Here is a 21,892-nt window from a genome sequence, read left to right on the forward strand (position 1 = left end):
TTCTTTCTTCTTTCTTCTTTCTTTCTTCTTCCTTCTTCCTTCCTTCCTTCCTACCTCCTTTCTTCTCCTTCCTTCTTTCCCTCCTCTTTCCTTCCTTCCTATCTTCCTTCCCCCCTCTCCTTCCTTCCTTCCTTCCCCCTCTCTCTCCCTCCCTCCCTCTTTCTTTCTTTCACCATTAATTTATCAGCATGAACAATCATCTTCCACTTGGGGAATTTGCCGGGCTAAATGATGTTTATGAGACTGTTAATTCTCAGATGGACGCAGCACAAAATATCCAGTGTTCAGAAATACCTTTGAATGTGACTAGCTCCTCAATTAACCTCTCTCCATTACTTCATGTTGGTCCCAGTGAGGTTTTTTTCCTCATTAGTTATACCACAGTTGAGTGGGATAAACAAATCAAATGGTTCAGTAAAGTGAACTAGGACAAGGGAGGAATAGTTTTAGTTGAGGAAGGGTGGAAAAAATGAGGAATTGACCCAGATAGCATCAGGGTGTGAGAGGAACAGGAAAGGTTATAGCTGAATGTGTTCTGTATGGTGCATTAATGATAGAAGTTCACATTTCGAAACTTTATGCTAGAGTGGGTTATGTTTATAAGTAACAATGGATAGCTTGTTGGATAAATAGCAGAGTGGGAAAGGTAATTAAGTTGAGAAGAACACATTGCCAAGGCAGGAAAATAGAAATGTTTATGCTCTTATTTAAAGGTCTGGCTTCCAACTTATTTTCTTTGGTATGTACCAGTGTCACCTTCAAAATTACTACTGTTATATCTTTCCTTTGCCCTAAGTGTTTCTCATTCTGGTCCACTTGAAAATGGGTGGACTTCATGCTGGCTGGGAAATTCTGGGAATTGCAGTTTACACATCTTTTAAGTTGCCCCAGAATGAGAAGCACACATTAACTTAAGGACCTGTAGATAAAGGGAGAAAGAAGAGGGGGGGCAGCCTATTCTCCAAAGGCAAGGAAGAACCAATGGATGGAAACTAATCAAGGAGAGAACCAACCTAAAACTAACAAAGGGAAACAGTGGAAAGTAGAACAGTTTGTCTCCATAAGTTATGGGGGCTCAATCACTGGAGGTTTTTAAGAGGAGACTGAACAACCATTTGTTTGAAATGGTAGAGGGTCTCTTGCTTCAGCAGAGGGTTAGGACTAGAATACCTTTAAGGTCTTTCAACTCTGTTGTTCTGTGATCAGTTGGGTTAATTGAGTCTCCTTCCAACATGTTGGTTTTGTTGTACCCGTTCACTCAGTAGGTGGCAGCACCTAACTGACTTTGGCTACTCTTGAAAAAAGCCAGCAGGGTTGGTCTTGACTTGTAGTTTCTGGCTAGGTTAGTAGAAGACTGGCTAGGAAATCCTAGAGTAAGTATAGCTTTTAATGTCATTGTAAATCATGTATACAACAAAATTGGTTATGAGATGTAGCTAAATTTGGTTATCGGGAAAAATAAGCAAAGGGAAGAGAGAATTGAGCTTGGATTAAGGGAAACTTTCCTTTGATATCACCAGGCAGCTTTTATTTATTTTCCAAATGTCTTTTGTATCCGTAATTTGTAAGTCAACTTGATTACAAATTTCCCCCATTTGCTGTCTTTTGCATATTAACTTCTACTTCTGACAGACTAAATTGTAGACACAATTTTTCTGATTAATTTACTGAAACCATTTGCTTCTGAGCTTCCCACTTAGAATGAATATTCTGGGCTGGGGACAGAAGTAAGCAATAAGAGGAAAAACCCAACAGGAAAAATAAACGTTATCATGAATCAGTTGCTAAAAGACACCAATAATCCATTTGTTCACAAGGTAGCAGACAGAACGTGCAAAAATTTAAATTTTAGGATGCTGATTATACTTTACAAGCTCTTGGAAATAAAGAGGGCTTTTCATCCTAAGGCAAAGAAAGATGTAAGGAAACCGGTTTGCAATTCTCTAGAACAGTTTCAAAGTCCAGATGCCTGGCATGTTTTGCTAAAGATGACCACAGTCTCACACATTATCTGAGGACATGAGAAGTTAATGTTATAATTGGGGAAGCAGCATTCTTTTCAAATGGAAGAGGTTTTAGGGAAGAGGTTTCTAGGCTAGGAGTTTAGCTTTGCAACAGGTTGCAGCTGTGCCACAATTTGTGGCATGGATAGTCAAATAGGTCACAGGGTGGAAACTGAGTGATGGATGGGCCAGCTGTCAAATATCCTATAAGGCAGGCAAGATGACAGATACATGGTCAAAAGCCCGATTGGGAAGAGAAGCAGAGGCCAGAAGATCTGTTCAAATCTGATTATGTCTTCACTGGTTGGTGAAATTCACTGATTTATATAGCTACCAATCTCACAAGCAAGTGACTTTGGGTGGCAAACTGATGGTCCTCAAGACAATTTAGACCAGTTAATGGAGCTTTGAGCAGCAGTGAGGAATCTCTGGCACTCAGAGATTTGGTTGTGTCTCTTATGTCTCCATTAGTTGGTGAAGTTCATTGATGGCCCTCAAGGCAGTCTAGCCCTATCAGTAGAGCCTTAAGCAGGAGTAAGGAATCTCTGGCCTCTTCTAGAAGTTGATAAACCATAACATTCAACATTTTTCAATATTGGCTGTGTTGTTTGGGACAAGTGTGAGATGCAGTTCAACTCATCCAGAAAGCTACCAGTGTCTTTCCACTAGCAGATACTCTACTTATTCTGCCTGCATAAGGAGAATGGATGGTTTGGCTTGATGGGGCTTTATAGAACTACAATGCAGTGGGCCCTGAGAATGCATCAGGAAAAATCATAAGAGATAAGGTACTATTACATGCTTTGCATTTCAGGAGACTCTAATCAAACATTGAACAGGGTAACCTAAAAAGATTATGCTATGTTATGCTATAGTTGTAAATGTCTAATTTAGTTTAGTTTAGTTTACTTTATTGTCATTGCACCTTATACAATGAAATTAAATGTGATTTTCAGTGTACAATGACAGTTCAGGTTGTGGTTGTTAAGGAATCATGTGCAGTCATTGAGCACAACATCATGTAGTGGCTAGTTTCCTCATTGACTTGACTTATTGGAAGCTGGCAGTGAAGATGCCATCACAAGTGGTGATGATGTGACTGTGAGAAGCTGTGACCATTGTAACTGTGTGCCAGTTGCCAAGTGCCCCAATCATGATCTGTGACTGTGGGGACACTGCGACAGCCACAACTTCAAGAACTGGGCATAAGTCTTCTTGTTGAGGACTGTTGTAACTTTGAATGGTTGCTGAACAAGAAGTCATTAAGTGAGGACTACTTGTATAGTCAAAAGCCCTTCCCTGTCTTTCATATAAAATGATAGTATAAAATGGTCACTCCTGCTTGGGGCCTATCATATGAGAATTAGTGAAATGTTAAAACAAATGATGATACTCAGAAGAGATAGCATTGCACAAACAACTATGTTCCTCCTTTTCCTTGGTATATAGAACAGGATGCCCAATTCCCAAAACATTTATATTCTCCTTAAGCATAAAGTACTGTTTTGCAAGCATCAAAGCTGTGAGAGGTAAGGATAATAGGAGTTGTAATCCAAGCACATTTGGAGAGCACCAGGTTGAGATTATTATACTGTATTTTGGAAAATGGTGTGCACAAATGGTACATACACATGCTAAAAAATTAGAGGCCTATTTAGTTTCTGTTGAGCATCATTAAATTAGCAACAGAGGCACTGTGGGTGGATTGTTGAGCCCGGAAGAATAAAGTGTAAGAGATAATTAGTTAATATCCGTCTTGTCTCAGTTGGGCTCCACCTGTTTTGTCAGCTCCTTTTAAAAAAAAAGTCTAAGATTCATAGCAATTAAGCCATTCTCAGTAAGTATGAGGGTTTTAGCCACTTGTTCTCTCAATCACTTTCTCTAATGAGAATGCTAGTGTTGCAATTCCTTGCGTTATCAATGTTCTGATGTATAGCTTAGTGAAGGTTAGTATTGGTTGGAAGTATGATTCAGTGAGTGAGGAAGGTGACAGGTGTTGTCCAAACTTATGATTCATGAAATGTGATCCATGTCAGTTCTGAAGGAGAGAAGCTCATTGCCCACCTGGCTGGTGTGGAGTTGCTTCTCAAAGGATCAAAGGAAGCAACTTGCATGAAAGGTAGGTGAGAACAGGAAGAGACAGGAGTTTGTTCTGGAGACTGAGTGTCTACAACTTCACTTGGATGTCCATGAGTGACATTTTTTCCAGTCTGAGACTTGGATATCCTTTGGAGAAAGAGGCTTCTAGCCTTGACTTATTACATTCTTGTGCTTTTGGCTGTGTGCACACATTAGGCTAATCATAGTTTGCTTCAAGCATTGTTGCATAAGCACAGTTTCTGGGTTCGCATGTCCCATTAATCCATAAAATACAGTTCACAAACCACAAGGTCCAATTTTCTCTAATGAGCTCCAATGAACAGATTGGAGAAACATTGCTGTAAAACATGCAGCCTTCTTGCCTCAAATTGACAATACCTATATAAATACAAAATAATAAAATTGGCCAAGTAGGTTTGATAAAAGAAAACTCTTCACTCAACACATAATTATGGGATTTATGTTTATACAGTGTTGTCATGGCAGGTTTGCTCAAGATATTTTGATGCCTGAAGCGAAAGATAAGATGATGTCCATTCTTCATCTTACATACAGAAATTGACAAAGATGATATTTTTCACGCTACTTGTCCTAATCAAGTAAGTTTCACAGTCCATTTAAGAAGAGAAAAGAGACAGGAATTTCCCCAGAGAGATGGTTATGCAATTGTGAAGCTACCTTGGAGAAGGCTCTTTATCTATAGTAGTGGATGAATTTAAGGCTCAAGTGTACACTTTTTATCAACGAATGAAGGCAAATATACATGCCCTCGGATAATGTTGCAGAATCCAATCTGGGCTGGTCACTGGAACCAGAGGTTTTGTTTTCCAAGCTTTTGGACTCATGCTGGTGGATCATCCTCAGGGAACTTCTCTCTAGTAGAGAGACCAGCACACACACTGCTGGAAAGAAGTTCCCTGAAGATAGTCTGCATGTGCAGAAGCAATCTTTTTTAGTACTGCGCATGCACACATAGTGTGTCCCTGAGTGAACCAGCAGCAGCTGGAACCCAATGACCAACCAGGTTGGATCCTACAACTTTCCACTAAGTAATATGCTTAGACATCAAAAAATCTTCAGTGGTTTTCCATGACTGTAATTCACAAGATATGTTTTTCTCCCATTAGTTTATCCCTTGTTTTGTCCTTTAACCTCAACAGTAGTAACTGTGAAAGGGATCTTGGAGTCCTAGTGGACAACCATTTAAATATGAGCCAGCAGTGGGCAGCAGCTGCCAAAAAACCCAACATAGTTCTAGGCTGCATAAACAAAGGGATAGAATCAAGATCACATGAAGTGTTAATACCACTAATAATGCCTTGGTAAGGCCACACTTGAATACTGCATTCAGTTTTGGTCACCACGATGTAGAAAAGATGTAGAGACTCTAGAAAGAGTGCAGAGAAGAGCAACAAAGATGATTAGGTGACTGGAGACTAAAACATGAAGAACGGTTTGCAGGAACTGGGTATGTCTAGTTTAATAGAAAGAAGGACAGGGGAGACATGTAGCAGTGTTCCAATATCTCAGCGGCTGCCACAAAGAAGAGGGAGTCAAATTATTCTCCAAAGCACCTGAGGGTAGAACAAGAAGCAGTGGGTGGAAACTAATCAAGGAGAAAAGCAACTTAGAACTGAGGAGAAATTTCCTGACAGTTAGAACAATTAATCAGTGGAACAGCTTGTCTCCAGAAGTTGTGAATGCCCAACACTGGAAGTCTTTAAGAAGATGTTGGATATCCATTTGTCTGAAATAGTATAGGATTTCCTGCCTAGGCAGCGAGTTGGACTAGAAGACCTCCAAGGTCCCTTCCAACTGTGCTATTGTATTGTATTGTATTGTATTGTATTGCATTGCATTGCATTGCATTGCATTGCATTGCATTGCATTGCATTGCATTGCATTGTATTGCATTGTATTGTAACCCATTTTCTTTGCCCAACATGCTGAACTGTAAACCCAACTCTATGGATTGAATTGCCACATCCTACATTAAAAAGTGATTGGCATATTTGTGGGTCAGCAGGTTGGGAGGATTTAGCCCAGGGGTGTCAAACTTGATTTCACTGAGAGCCGTATGAGGGTTGTGTTTGACCTGGGGGGGCGGCTGGGCGTGGCCAGGTGGGCGTGGCCAGCTCACCGTCATTTGTTGAAGCTCCGTTTTCAGCTGCAATTGCCTCCTGCAGTCCTCTGCCAGAGAAAAATACAGCTCAGGTAGACTGTGTGTGGCTCACCTTGGCTCCGTTTTCAGTTGCAATGGCATTTTGTAGCCATCTGCAGCAAAAAGGGAGTTCAGGGATGCTGCGGTGCGACCCTCTCGGGCTTTGTTTTCACTGGCAGAGGCACCGTGGGTCGGTCCTTTGCTGTTCCAGGGTGGCCTTGTGGGCCAGATCTAAGCACTCCGTTTTGAGTTTGACACTCCTGATCTAGCCTATCACTTTAAACTGAGCCCAGGAATGGATGTGGAAACAGTTTAAAAGCAATAAAAGCAGTTTGCACAAACTGAATGTTTGTGCTACCTTTTGCATGATTCCAAGTTGTTTCTAAAGTTAGTCCCAGTTAGAATTGCTGCAATCTGTTTAGTAATTGAACCCAGTCTTGTTTAAGATAACTCATCTGAGGATTTGACCTTCCAGGAGGAACATTAGGTGAGCAAGGCAGTAAGATAGATTGCTATATTAGTGTTTCTCAACGTGCCCTTGAGATGTGTGGGCTTTAACTCCCAGAGTGCTTGCTAGGGAATCTGGGAGTTGAAATTCACACAACTGAAAGTGACCAAGAAACATTGCTATAATTAGTATATGAGGCGCTGAATCTATGCTTTGCTTGGGATACTATAGCTAGCTAAGAAAGCACTGAAGAGACCTTTAGCATCCTGGCTAGGAAATGTCTTGTTTGTGTGATGCTGTTCATGGACTCTACCGAGAAAAAGGAATTGCTCAATGGGAAAGGAAGCTCACTCTGGACTTTTGTACCGTTTACATGCCTTTTCCATGAAAAAAAACAATACCAATTGTATGTTGCAATAGAGAAGGGGTTTATTTGGAGGAAAGGTGAGAAGTCAGCTTAAAAGACATGTGTTTGGATTTTAAATCATAGGTTCTCCTTTCTGTGGAAAGATAAATCTTATGATTTGCTTCAGTTTTGTGGGCAAGCACAGCTTCTGGTTGATGCTATTCCAATTTGGATAAACCTTATTATTTTTGTTGGGTTAGAAAATGCTGACTCAGATTTGATTTTATAAGGGATGACATTTAAAAGAATGGGGGCTAATTATAGTTTCAACCATAGTTCCGCAGGAGAAGGCATTCATATTTCTGTTAAATATTTCTGGAGCAATATGATGACTCATTAAATACAACTTCTGCACTAAATACCCTGATTGCCCAATGATTAGGTATTGGTAACTGAAATCACACACCATTCTTTCTCTCAAAATCTTTCTTGCATAAAACCAAGGAAATGTTGTTCTGAGTAATACATTAGCTGGGGTTGCCCAAGAATTGTAAACTGTCCTTTGGTTGCACAACATGTAAAAATGCAGTCTGGAAAATGTCTGTTATGCCTATGACAGAAATGTTACTTCTGTAATTACATAGGCAAATATAGTAAAAAAAAAGGATTATCTTTTTGATAGTGGTGAACAATATAATGGGGGCTGATAATAAGAGTTAAAAATATTTCAAAGCCAGCTGGTGGATAGCTGGTGTAGTACAGTGGGCAAAATTAAGTTTGTTTGTTTGTTTCAGATCATTGTGTATTTTTAACCCATATTCTTGTTGGAAGTTAAAACCCACCCCTCTCCTAGAAAATGAAATATTTTAGGAAATATTAAAAAGGCAGAATATTTCCCCTAAAAAGAAAAGTGGAAACTCAGAAAGGCAGAAACTCTGCCCCCCACCCTTGTCAATGGGCCATTAAGGCCTGAGCCAGCCTATTCTACATAACCAAGATCTACTCCATCTCATTGCCCTTCATTGCACCACCAACCAAACTTAGCACACAACGTACAAAGTTAGCTAAGACCCCCCTGCCCCTGGGAGTCTGGCAACCAATCAGAATACATTTCTGACACAGGAACAGGAAATAGAGAAGTGGTGTCCAGAGAGGGCATAAAACCCAGGGACTCTCAGGTTCTCGGCCCTTTTCTGCTCAGGAACTCAAGCCATGTGATCCTGTCCACTATTAAACCATCTTTCCAAGCAGCCTCCATGTTTCCAGTGTCTTTCCCCCCACTTGGAACTGAACCCAGAAGGACATTTCTCCCAACACTCTCTTGTGGGGTTTATGAAGATAAAGTGGGAATCAAAAATATAGATGGTTTTCTTCCAAGTAATGGCTTGAATTAATGTAACATCTTAGGAAACAGTTCTTATGATCATCTCAGCACTTCACATACCTCTACAGTTCAAATGCAAAAATGTGACTAAAATTATTTCTTACTTGAAAAATAAAATAGTTCAAGTAACCAAGAAGTTTACAAGCTCAGGAAAAAAAATGTATGAAAGTAATAGTGTTATCAATGGAATGCTGTCCCATCCTTGGCTCATAATCAGATGTTGTCATTTTTAAAATTAAGAATCTAATTTTGCAAACAAATTGGAAAGAAAAGTCTTCTTTCCATTTATTCTTTTTCCAATCAGATTAAGAAAATGGTGCTACTATCAATCTTAGTTTGATATAAGAGAGAACTCTGGGCTAAAACAGAAATGGGAATATATCAAGCCATAATTAATGATGAGCAGATGGATAATTCAGAGTCAATCATAGCTAGGAAAATAATGATTAGCCGGCCCATCTGTCCCGCATTCTAGTAAAAAGAGGTTCAGGCAGCTTTGAGAGGTCCTGCTTTAATTGATTTACTAATAATTAGTTTTAAGAATTTTGGATTAATTCAGTTTCCAAGATTCTCTATATTAACTCCTTAGTGTCTTGACAATAAGTGAGCTAGAGAAACTCACCATAAATCTTTCTGGGTTGTACTCTGCTGTTAGAGATTTGATGGTTCAGAGAGAGGAAGAGAAAGATTTTAAATCTATACTCATTTGTGAGTTGGAGGCTCATTAACTCCTATTTCCTGGAGAGGAAGTTGAAGATAAATTCCATAGGGACACATTTTGTCCTTCTCTGATTAACCAACTGAGTTGGCAGCTGTATATCTTGGTGCAGTTGGGCATTTCCCATTAGTTGGAAACACTCTATTGCTAAGCCTTCCCCAGACCTACCACAGCAGAGGTGGGTTGCTCCTGGTTTGGCCCGGCTCCACCCAACCGCCCAGACGCTTCTACATATGTGCAGAAGCTTTTGCCAGCGGTGGGTTGCTGTCGGATTTACTGCCAGTTCGCAACCAGCGCAAAATCCGTACATGTGCTAGATGCACGCTGTGCACACATGTGCGCTGTTCAATGTAAATTGTTCTTTGGGCATGTGCAGAACAATTTGCAGTGAACTGTGCATGCGCAGTCACTAAAAACCAAAATAGCGGCAGCCCAGTGGGGGCAAGGGATCCGCTTCGGGGGTGTGGTAGGCCTGGGTCACTGCTGGTTCTGCGACCCAGACCTGAATTCCACTACCGGTTCGGTCGAAATGGGCTGAACCAGGAGCAACCCACCTCTGGCTTCTGTGCATGCTCAGAAGTGTTGAGCGTGAGCGCGATCGAACCGGTAGTAAACCAGCTAGCAACCCACCACTGTACCACAGGCAAATCTGTTGCAGGATAAGCATTTAACAGAGGGCTTTTTTGTCTCATATTTTGTTACCACAGGGAAAACCAGATGTCTCTTAGGAAGTCCACATGTTGCAAACCCTCATTTGGGTACAATAAGCTACTAAAATCTAAAGTCTAGTAGCTACTGTTAGTTTAATTTTTCATGAATGGTCTAATTCTTTTCTAAAGTCCTTCATGGAGGCTCAACTCCTGGAGATTACAAGTAAATATCCAAATTTGCAAGCAGTCCATAACTTACAACCATTTGTTCAGTAAGCTTTCGAATTTACAGAAACGTTGGTCGCAATTGTGGTTATAAGTCAAGGACTACCTGTACTTGGTAGCAATATGGAGGTGGTGATTGTTGCCAGCTTATGGGATCCAACTTTCAATTTTACAGTCTAGCGCATAATGTTTCTCAGGTGGTCTTCCATCCTAGTATTTAAACAGTTCTAGCTCTCCTTAACTTCCAAGGCCCCAACAAGATGGTTGGTGATATTCATTGGATCTTGTAGCAATGAGTTCCACAGTTGAGCTGTGCCATCTTTAGAGAAGCCCTTATGGCAGCACTATGAGTGCCAATGTTAATGGTATGGAAAGTTGAACAGCTGTATTTACATGTACCTTGAAAAAGACAGTTGATTTCCATGAAATGTTTACCATAGTAGACCATGAATTGCAGCTGTGATCCTGGCACAGCACTATTTTGATTTAATTTATTTATTTAGGGTTACTTACTTTAATCTTAATGCAGCAAACATTTTCTTGATGCTTTAGAATATTAAATGACTATAAATTCAATTTAAAACATATAGGTGAAACTCAAAAAATTAGAATATTGTGCAAAAGTTCATTTATTTCAGTAATGCAACTTAAAAGGTGAAACTAATATGAGATAGACTCATTACATACAAAGCAAGCCGTGATATTTCAAGCCGTGATTTGTCATAATTGTGATGATTATACCTTACAGTTCATGAAAACCTCAAATCCACAATCTCAGAAAATTAGAATATTACATGCAATCAGTAAAACAAGGATTGTACATAGAACACTATTGGACCTCTGAAAAGTATAAGCATGCATATGTACTCAGTACTTGGTTTGGGCCCCTTTTGCAGCAATGACTGCCTCAATGCGGTGTGGCATGGAAGCTATCAGCCTGTGGCACTGCTGAGGTGTTATGGAAGACCAGGATGCTTCAATAGTGGCCTTCAGCTCTTCTGCATTGTTCAGTCTCATGTCTCTCATCTCTCTCTTGGCAATGCCCCATAGATTCTCTATGGGGCTCAGATCAGGCGAGTTTGCTGGCCAATCAAGCAAGTAATCCCACGGTCATTGAACCAGGTTTTGGTGCTTTTGGCAGTATGGGCAGGTGCCAAGTCTTGCTGGAAAATAAAGTCAGCATCCCCATAAAGCTCGTCTGTGGAAGGTAGCATGAAGTGCTCCAAAATCTCCTGGTAGACGGCTGCGTTGACCCTGGACTTAATGAAGCACAGTGGACCAACATCAGCAGATGACATGGCTCCCAAATCAACACAGATTGTGGAAACTTCACACTGGACTTCAAGCATCTTGCAGCGTGTGCCTCTCCATTCTTCCTCCATATTCTGGGTCCTTGGTTTCCAAATGAGATGCAAAAGTTGCTCTCATGAGAAAAGAGGACTTTGGACCACTGAGCAACAGACCAGGTCTGTTTTTCTTTAGCCCAAGTAAGACGCTTCTGACGTTGTTTGTTGTTCAGGAGCGGCTTGACAAGAGGAATATGACATTTGAAGCCCATGTCCAGGATCTGTCTGTGTGTGGTGGCTCTTGATGCACTGACTCCAGCCTCAGTCCACTCCTTGTGAAAGTCCCCAACACTTTTGAATGGCCTTTTCCTGACAATCCTCTCCAGGTTGCGGTCATCCCTGCTGCTTGTGCACCTTTTTCTTCCACACTTTTCCCTTCCACATAACTTTCTATTAATGTGCTTTGATACAGGACTTTCGGAACATCCAACTTCTTTTGCAATTCCCTTTTGAGGCTTTCCCTCCTTATGGAGGGTGTCAATGATGGCTTTCTGCACAACTGTCAGGTCAGCAGTCTTTCCCATGATTGTGATTCCTACTGAACCAGATTGAGAGACCATTTAAAAGCTCAGGAACCCTTTGCAGGTGTTATGGCTTAATTAGATGATTAGAGTGGGACACTTTGAGCCTAGAATATTGCACCCTTTCACAGTATTCTAATTTTCTGAGATGGTGGATTTGGGGTTGTCAAGCCGGCCTCCCTCAGCAACCAAGAAAGAAACCACTTAACTCCATTTTGCAGAATTAAGAGTACTTTTACTGGTTATGAAAAGATAGCAGCTAAGTAAAGCAAGGTCTGAGGCAAAAGCGCGCGAAATCATACATATCAATATTTGTCCAACCCCTCCCCCCCTCGGTAACCCCCATCCCATTGTCCAATCTGCAAATCCCTCAGGTGTCATTTGGGTTTCATCTCCAAGGGGCATCATCAGGTTGGTATGCAGGACGGTTGGCTTTGACCAACTCTAAACACCAGTCTTCAGCATGGGCAGTAGATGGTGAGAATAAAACTCCCTTTTAACAATCTCTCCTGTACCAAATCTTCCCCTCCCAAATGCCAGCCCCCCTTCCCCATTTCAGTGGCAGCCGAAAACAAATAGCGAAGCAGAGGCTGACAGAGGTTTTCATGAGCTGTAAGCCATAATCATCACAATTATGACAAATCACGGCTTGAACTATCTTGCTTTGCATGTAATGAGTCTATCTCATATATTAATTTCACCTTTTAAATTGCATTACTGAAATAAATGAACTTTTGCACGATATTCTAATTTTTCGAGTTTCACCTGTATCTTAAATTGTAAACAGACATTTAATGGAAGAACTTGGTAGAGTAAGATAGGCAAATGGCTTTTGAGACAGAGTCCATCAAAATGTGCAAGCAATCCTTGGTTTACAACGGTTCATTTAGTGACCATTCAAAGTTACAACAGCACTGAAAAAAGTGAGTTATGACCATTTTTCACACTTATGATCATTGCTGAATTCCCATGGTCATGTGATTTACATTCCGATGTTTGACAACTGATTCATATTCACTTTAACAATCACGTTAACTGGAACATTCACTTAACAATTGTGGCAAGAAAGTTATAAAATGGGGCAACACTCACTTAATGAATTTCTCACTTAGCAACGTAAATTTTGGGATCAATGGTGGTCATAAGTCGAGGGCTACCTGGATTTGAAATTCCTGAGGGAGAGAACATAATAATTTCCCTCAAGCCATCACTAAAAGAGCATGTTTGTGATCTCCATCAATGATGGTTAGATCTGACCTTCAAAAGAAGCCACTTAATCCAGTTTTCTATCAATGCAGCATTTAGGGAAATAGTTTTTACATGTTTAAATTTCCCCTGCTTTTTTCTTGCATGCATTTAGTATGTTTTGTTCTATATGGTTCTCTTTAACATCTTCAGATTCTAGTTGTCTGAAAGAGCAAATTCTGTTTCCTTTTTAAATTAAGTAAACTTTTATTTTGCAGATGATCCGGGAGAAATTAACACAATGGAAGAAGTGATGTTGGAATATGCTCTTATGCACAGAGAACTGAGTCATTACGTGCAAGCTGTTGAAGATACAGTAAAACAGGTAAATGTGGCTGATCTTTAGTCCAGCTTTTATAGCTTTCCCATGTCATGAAAGCAAACTGGAGTTTGAAAGACTCTAATGATTAACGAATAGTATGAGATCACTTTTCTTCTCTCGACATGTGACAAATAGTGAATTAGGAACTGAGTCACTGAAGCTAGTACTGTATTCACATATACCTTTTGTGTCTTAGAACAGTGGCCAGTATCTGCCCTGCCCATGTGGGAACCATCTGTTTTCTTGTGCCCGGTTTATTTTTAAAGCTGATCTACGATAGTGGCTAAGGAAGATGTGAGAATTCTTTTATTTTTACTTCCCTGTAACTTGGAATAAAACTGACCTCCCTAGGAAGTCAGATTCAGATTCAGATTCAGAAGTTTATTTGTATGCCGCCCTTTTCCCTGGGGGGACTCAGGGCGGCTCACATCCGAAAGGGAAAGGGGAAACAGACTTTTACATATACGACAACACATAATTAAAAGAAAACACAACATTCATACCATTCGGGAGGGTACAATCTTAGCCCCAGGCCTGGCGGGATAGCCAGGTTCTAATGGCTGTGCGGAAGGTCTGGAGAGTGGTGAGGGTACAAATCTCCACGGGGAGATCGTTCCATAGGGTCGGAGCTGCCACCGAGAAGGCCCTCCTCCGCGTGGTCGCCAGTCGGCATTGACCCGCAGATGGAACCCGGAGGAGGCCCAATCGGTGAGATCTAATAGGTCGTGTGGAGGTAATTGGCAGTAGGCAGTCTCTCAAGTACCCAGATCCACTACCATGGAGGGCTTTATGAGTGACAAGTAGCACCTTGAAGCGTATCCGGAGATCGACAGGTAGCCAGTGCAGCTCGCGGAGGATAGGTGTTATGTGGGTGAACGAGGTGCACCCACAATCGCTCGCGCGGCTGCATTCTGGACTAGCTGAAGTCGCCGAATACTCCTCAAGGGCAGCCCCATGTAGAGCACGTTGCAGTATTCCAGTCTAGAGGTCACAAGGGCACGAGTGACTGTTGTGAGCCTCCCGGTTCAGGTAAGGGTGCAACTGGTGCACCAGGCGAACCTGGGCAAATGCCCCCCTGGTCACAGCTGATAAATGGTGTTCAAAAGTCAGCTGTGGGTCCAGGAGGACTCCCAAGTTGCGGACCCTGTCTGAGGGGTGTAATGTTTGACCCCCCAGCCTGAGAGATGGAATACTTGCCAAATTGGCGGGAGAGAAACACAACAGCCACTCGGTCTTATCTGGGTTGAGCACGAGTTTGTTGACCCTCATCCAGTCCCTAATGGCTTCTAGTCCCTGGTTCATCACGTCCAGTGTATCTGAAACACCTTAAGTCAAAGGTTTTCAAAAATTTTAAAGTCAAAGAACCCATTAGAGCCCATTAATCCAAGAGCTAAAGCTGTAGTGATGGAAAATTTGTTGACTTTGAATGTGGGCGGGGTGGGGTTTGCTCCTGGTCCCTCAGAGACCCCTGTCAACTTCTCTAATCTGAATTGTAGGGGTCAGTGGAACACAATTTGGAAAATGTCCTTTCAGTTATTCAATATATTATATGAGCTCATCATTTGTTCTGTATCAATCTCTGGATTTTAACAAGTGACATAGTTTTGCAAGCTTCTATAAAATTCTGGAACTGTTTCAAATACTTCAGTGGGAAGTATGCAAAATAAAAGAAAAAAACCCTTTGGGATGGGGGAAAGGAGAGGTTAGGGGAGCTATATACAGTAGTAAGGGACGCGGTGGCTCAGTGGCTAAGACACTGAATTTGTTGATCAGAAAGGTTGGCAGTTCGGTGGTTTGAATCCCTAGTGCTGCATAATGGAATGAGCTTCTATTACATGTCCCAGCTTTTGCAACCTAGCAGTTCGAAAGTATGCAAAAATGCAAGTAGAAAAATAGGAACCAGTTTTGGTGTGAAGGTAACAGCGTTCCGTGTGCCTTTGGTGTTTAGTCATGCCGCCACATGACCACAGAGACATCTTCTGACAGCTGTGGCTCTTCGGCTTTGAAACGGAGATGAGTACCGCCCCCTAGAGTCAGGAACAATTAGCACATATGTGCGAGGGGAACCTTTACCTTTACTTTTTACACAGTAGCTATATATGGAAGATGAGAATTTAAAGAGAAAGAAAAAATGTGGTAGAATAAAGGGAAAGGTTGGTGACTGTGCTAGGAAACTTTGAGACACCGCCAACTCCATCCATTCCCAAACCAAGACCATGTTGCTATGCTGGGACTACAACTCACAGCCAGGAACCTAAGGAATTCTGGGAGCTGTAGTCTCAGCACATTTACAGAGAACTGAACTATTTAATGAGATGCAATTATAATATGTAGACCTGAAGGTTATAGAGTTAGGGGGAGGCATATTAACAATTCAGAGACTTTCCTGATAATTGATAGCACCAAATCTCACAGCATCATGATGTGACATATCACGACTTTTTCCCCCTTTGCTAAACCGGGCATGGGCGTGTGACTCATCTGGCCCACGGCCCGTGGGTTTAAAAGCCCTGTCTTAGAGGTTTGGGTTTGGCCAATAAAATTGGGTAACCAGGTGGTATTGCAAAAACTGTAGGATTGATTGAAGCCAGAGATCAGAGAGTTGGGTTGGATAGATCAGATAGATCAGAACGCGGTGAGAGGCATGGAGGTGGATTTGACATGGTGAAAAGAGCTGTAGCCTGAAACACGCCAAAACCGTGTCTTCAGACATGCTTCTTCAGAGCTTCACTGGCAAGCTGGATTAGTCCTTTCTTCCAGAGACTCCACATCCCTTAAATGTCTTAAAGACTCCAAGACAGGGGTGTCAAACTGGCAGTCCGCGGGACATATGCATCACGTGAAGGCCACGCCCACCCTGGCTCTGTGAAGGGAAAGAAATATCAGGAAACATCACTTAACGGCAACGTGATGCTGTGAGTTTGACACCCGGGCTCTTAAGAGATGAATAGTTAAAGGAGCATATTTGTAGCTCAGGCTTGAAATGAGGGGTCCTTGATACTTTCTGAAATTGGTTGTTTTCTTGCAGAAGTTTCATTACCCAACTAGGTAACGTCATCAATGAGCTGCATTGATGATGTTACCTAATTTGGGTAATGAAACTTCTCCAAGGAAACAACCAAGCTCAGAGAGCACTAAGGACCCCTCATGAATAAGACACTTAGCCTCTCTTCCATCACATTGACTTGAGAGGAAGGACGATGAAATTCTGGTTATGGATACGGTTGCCACAGATTGAGAAGGCTTGGCTGTTCTGACAATTTGGGTGGGGGGGCAAGGCCTTTGCCCTACAACGTAAGGGGGAAAGCGAAGGGCAAAGGCCCATGGGCTTGTAGAAAAGGAGAACTGGCATTCCTGCTCTTTCATAGCTTTCAGCAAAGGTGTTGGCAGAAAATCCCCGTTCTCTCTTGTTTTGTTAATAAAAATCCTAGGCAGAACCCTTCAGTTTGATGTATTTTACATGGATGGTGTTACCCAGGCTGTTTTGATGAAGAGCTGGCCTTGGATGACCCTGTCAGCATGATTGCTTTACAGGAATCACATTTAGTGGCATTCATTATGAACAGCCGCAGTAGCTGTTTTTGGCAGATTGGTGGGTGTTGAGTAAGTAATCATGAGATCACTTGCTGGTTCCCAGAGCTTGCATTTCTTATTTTTTCCCCCTCCCTCTACCTCAAATAATCCTTCACCCCTGCTACTTATAAAACAATAAAAAGAGTCTGTCGAAAATGAAAGATTGGTAGCGAAATGTATAGGTGTGCAGCTGAGAAAGCCAAGTTTTTGTTGACTTAAGCTGTTGTAAGAGCAAAAGGGCAGGTGAGCCACACCAACATCCTCATTGGATTGACTCAGTGCTCATTGAGTAAGAAATAAGCAATTGAGTTGCTATAATATTTTTAACAATTGACTTTGGGGAACTCTTTGTTGGAGCAGAAATGGAAACTCCCTTCTGTGCTCCTTTTGGCTTACCTGGCAGGTTACCCACCTTCTGTTACTTCTCTTTTTTTAGTAGGCTTAGGTTATTTTTTATCCCCCCCTCCCCGCTCCTGGCCTTTTTCCCCCCTTCAGATTGATCAATATTAAATTAAGAAATTTAAGCGATGGGCTTAAGGCAAGGCTGTCAAACTCCTGGCCTGGGGGCCGCATGCGTCACACCCTGGCCACGCCCATGCCAGGTTTAGCGAAGGGAAAAAAAGTCTCATCCTGTGACGATGCCATGACAGCGCGAGTTTGACACCCCTAGCTTAAGGGTATCTATTTAGTTTAATTTTTCAAAGGAGGAAAAGTTTATATTTATTGAAAACACAGGTGTCAAACTCGATCACGACACGTGGCGTCTCACGATGGGTTTTTGCCTTTGCAGAGCCGGGATGGGTGTGGCCTGCATGTGATGCATCCGGCCAATGGGCTGTCAGTTTGACACCCCCGATTTAAAATGTCACAATGTTCAAACAGGCTAAGATTATGCAATAGTTCATATTGAAGATGGACTACTGTATAATCTAGACTTTTGCAAGGGAGAGCCAGACAGATGTATGATGGGACTGCAGTTACCTTAATTTTAAACCTATCGTGAGGGCATCAGATTGGGGAAGTGTAAGAAATATGCAGGATGCAGTGGCTCAGTAGCTAAGACGCTGAGCTTGTCGATCAGAAAGGTTGGCAGTTCAGCGGTTCGAATCCCTAGCGAACTGTAACAGAGTGAGTTCCCTTTACTTGTCCCAGCTCCTGCCAACCTAGCCGTTTGAAAGCATGTAAAAATGCAAGTGGAAAAAATAGGGACCCCCTTTGGTGGGGAGGTAACAGCGTTCCGTGCGCTTTTGGTGTTTAGCCATGCCGGCCACATGACCACAGACACGTCTTCGGACAGCGCTGGCTCTTTGGCTTTGAAACGGAGATGAGCACTGCCCCCTAGACTCGGGAACAACTAGTACATATGTCAAGGGGAACCTTTAGCTTTACCTTAAGAAATATGCAGAGATGTGAACACAGCTCTTAACTATATCAATAACCAGTAGCAAAAATTATTTTCATTTCATTGTTTTCTTTGTCATGGGGCAGCATAAAGGGAAGGAAGAAGCTCTGGACAGAGGATAGAGGACAGGGAGTCCTCAGTTTATGCCTGCAACTGGGACCAGTATTTTGGTCATAAGTCATAACAGCCATAAATCGAGGCACCCATGTGACCGGACTAAATGTTATGGCTGTTTTTACAGCAGTCATTAGGTGGATCATGTCGCAAATGTGAACCCATTTCCCAGATGGACATTTTTTGTTGGAAAAATGCTACAAATCAACAAAAATGTCATAAACTGTGGTCATGTGACCACAGGATGCCACAACCAATTGTAAATGTGAAGTGCCAAGTGCCCGAAATCACAGTCGTGTGAACACAGTAGCCGGGGTGGGCGGGGTGGGGAGGGAACAAAAACATTTTACGACGGCCAGAAATACTTTACGGGCCAGAAAACAAATTTTCCAAAGCTGTTGTAACTCCGAACACTTGTTTAATGATAGGTCAAGGAGACCTGTATTTGGAGATTTATTTAATAATACTGATCCTTTCAGCTGTCATGATATCAACCAGTAGATATAGCATAGTGATTTGGCCTAGCTTTAAAACAGCGGTCTACCACCATTCTGGCTGGGCAGACTGGCAGAAGCAGGGGTGGCAGGTGGGGGGAGAAGGGATGGTTGCACAAATGCAGTGCATTTACCCACTCCTTCCGTGGCCCAGTTCTGAACAGCCTGAAGCCCAGCATCAGGCCATGAATTGGGGATGTGTGTGTGTTGGGGAACCCCTGCTTTAAAGCATAACTGTCTGCAGTATGGCTTACTCCTCCTACAAGTACTCAATTCCATGTTTTTATCATTTATATTTTACTACTCTTGAAATGAATTTCTGTGTCCTTACTACAACTTGTACTAAAACGTCCTAAAATGGTAAAGGTTCTAAACTAAAAGGAGCCCACAATAATTTTGTAAGATAATGTATGGGGGCGCAAAAAGAATTTAGATGTATTATTCTACGGGTAAGAGCAAATGCTTGACTGAGGAGAAGGATCCGTATGTTGGTAAGTTGCAGTATTGCAAGTTTGAATATTGAAATACGATATTAAAATTAGCGTGACCCAGAATTGAGTTAAAGTGAGGCTAACATATACACAGTTATGGTTTTTGACAATATTTGTGTGTGCAAAATGGAGACATGGAGGGTTCTATCAATTTTTTTTAAAAAAAAATATTCATTTTATAAAGAATATACACATTATATTTATACACAGTATACATTTTAAAAAGGGACTTGCTGTTTACATTTCAGCAAAAATATATTGTAATTGAATGACATGAATGTGGCCACAGCAACACTAAAAGGACGATATTGGAACACCTGTATTTATGGCAGATTTTTGTTTCTTTATTTTGCTTTCTATAACTACTCTGATTTTGTTAACCATAAATTTAAATCATAAATACATTCTTTTTATTTTTTGCTGTAATATTTTATTAATGTACATACAAAAAATGATGCTTAAAATTTTTCATTGCCTACTTCCATTGAACTGGAATCAATTGCTATATTTTCCATGGAAATATTACTTCAAATGGAGCAATTTGAACAATGCAATCATTTTGTAGGATTCATTAATTGCACTAATCACGCCCTCCCTGTAGTCTTTCGACCAACTTTCCCGCTTTGCACATTGGGAATTTCAGTCCAAATACAAAGCTGGAGTTTTAATGTCTTAAAACTGGACATGTTGGATGTTCTCAGGAAGTTAAAAGACAGCTTATTAAAAGGTGCAACAGTTGATCTTATCTCTCTCATTATTGATCTAATGTGTATTGCTGGTCTTTGACCGTAATAAAGATTTTACTTACTTACTCATTATTGATCGGTTATTTACAAAGTGTGTTACTGGAATAAATTCCATATCATATAATTGGAGAAGACAATATTCCACAGCTGGGACATGGAAGGGGCAAGAAAGCATCTTGTTAAGAAGCGCTAATGCGTTTTTGATGCCAGCCACAAAATTTGCCACCCTGTGACTGTGTAAAAGTATGAGCCATCAAATGATGGGGTTGGTGGTGTGATGCAAGAGATTGGCTGGCTGCTGAATGAGCAATAGCTTGGGTAGTGCTTTGGTTCTTCATGCAAATGCAACTTCTGGTGGGAAATTTGCTAACGCTTCCTCAGCAGTCTTTGTTGTATAACACTTGGAACCTGGAAGTTTTGCAAAACAAATCCAGATAGTTGCATGAGGAGGGAGGAGACAGAAAGGGAAGCGAAGGAGTGATATAGAGGAACTCATCTTGACCAATATGAGAATGGAGGTTACCAAGGAAGACTGGTGAAACCAAATTATTCTCATTTTCATAGACGTTGGGAGTTTTAAATGCAAAAATCCATATACATATGTACGTGTACGTGTATGTGTGTGTACACACACACACACACACACACACATAAGGAAAGTACCACTCACTCATCATGAAATCTCCAGAACCGTAAAGCCTACAAACTTGAAATTTGGCACGTATGTTCTTGGCTTCTAGGTGCTCGCTAAGAAAGGATTTTTCAAAATGACCATCAGATAATTAGTGTTTTTTATACAGTAATGAATATGCTCTGTTGCTAAGGAATTCTACTTCCCCTACCCACCTGAAAAGAACTCTGACCCAACTGCCAGTTGCCTCACATTCCGTTACCTCAGTTCAAACTGGCAGATGTTCCACTCCTTCACTCAGAAGTGGTCTGGGGCTCCTTAGAGTACTAAACGTTGGTACCTCACTAAAATGTCTACCCCTTCCACCTATGGAATTTCTTCTGGACTCAAGGCAGTGGGAACGGTATTCCCTTAAGTGTTTCAATCCCTGCCACCACTGAGCCAATGGATTGAACCGGATTTCTCCTGCATTGCCTGATCACATAGTTTCGTCGCAAAGCACGGGTATCTAGCTTACACACACACACACACACACACACACACACACACACTACATATAGACAGTCCTTGATTTACATTAGTTCATTTAGTGACTGAAGTTAACAATGGCACTGAAACAAGTGACTTGTAACCAGTTTTCACACTTACAACCGTTGTCAGCATCCCCATGGTCATATAATCTTGGCAACTAACTCATATTTATGACGGTTGCAGTGTCCTGGGGTCATGTGATGACCTTTTGCAACCTTCTGACAAGCAAAGTCAATGGGGAAGCCAGATGCACTTGACAACCATGTTACTAAGTTAACCACCGCACTGATTCACTTAACAACTGAGCAAGAAAGGTCATAAAATGGGGCAAAGGTCACTTAACACATGCTTTGCTTAACAACAGAAATTTTGGGATCAGTTGTGGTTGTAAGTTGAGGACTACCTGAAATGTGTTATGACGTGAAAAATGAAGACAAGGAT

General features: G+C 41.5%; 1 protein-coding gene across 1 annotated transcript in view; it reads left to right on the top strand.

Annotated features, from left to right (window-relative positions):
* Window positions 1–21,892, top strand: part of NSMCE2 (NSE2 (MMS21) homolog, SMC5-SMC6 complex SUMO ligase) — a 256,066-nt gene that overhangs the window by 25,851 nt on the left and 208,323 nt on the right. The window contains exon 3 of the mRNA XM_032222821.1: window positions 13,366–13,472. Coding sequence (XP_032078712.1) covers window positions 13,366–13,472 — 107 coding nt within the window. The remainder of the gene's footprint in view (window positions 1–13,365; window positions 13,473–21,892) is intronic.

Source organism: Thamnophis elegans, chromosome 8 (assembly GCF_009769535.1).
Source record: "Thamnophis elegans isolate rThaEle1 chromosome 8, rThaEle1.pri, whole genome shotgun sequence".
Lineage (NCBI taxonomy): Eukaryota > Metazoa > Chordata > Lepidosauria > Squamata > Colubridae > Thamnophis > Thamnophis elegans.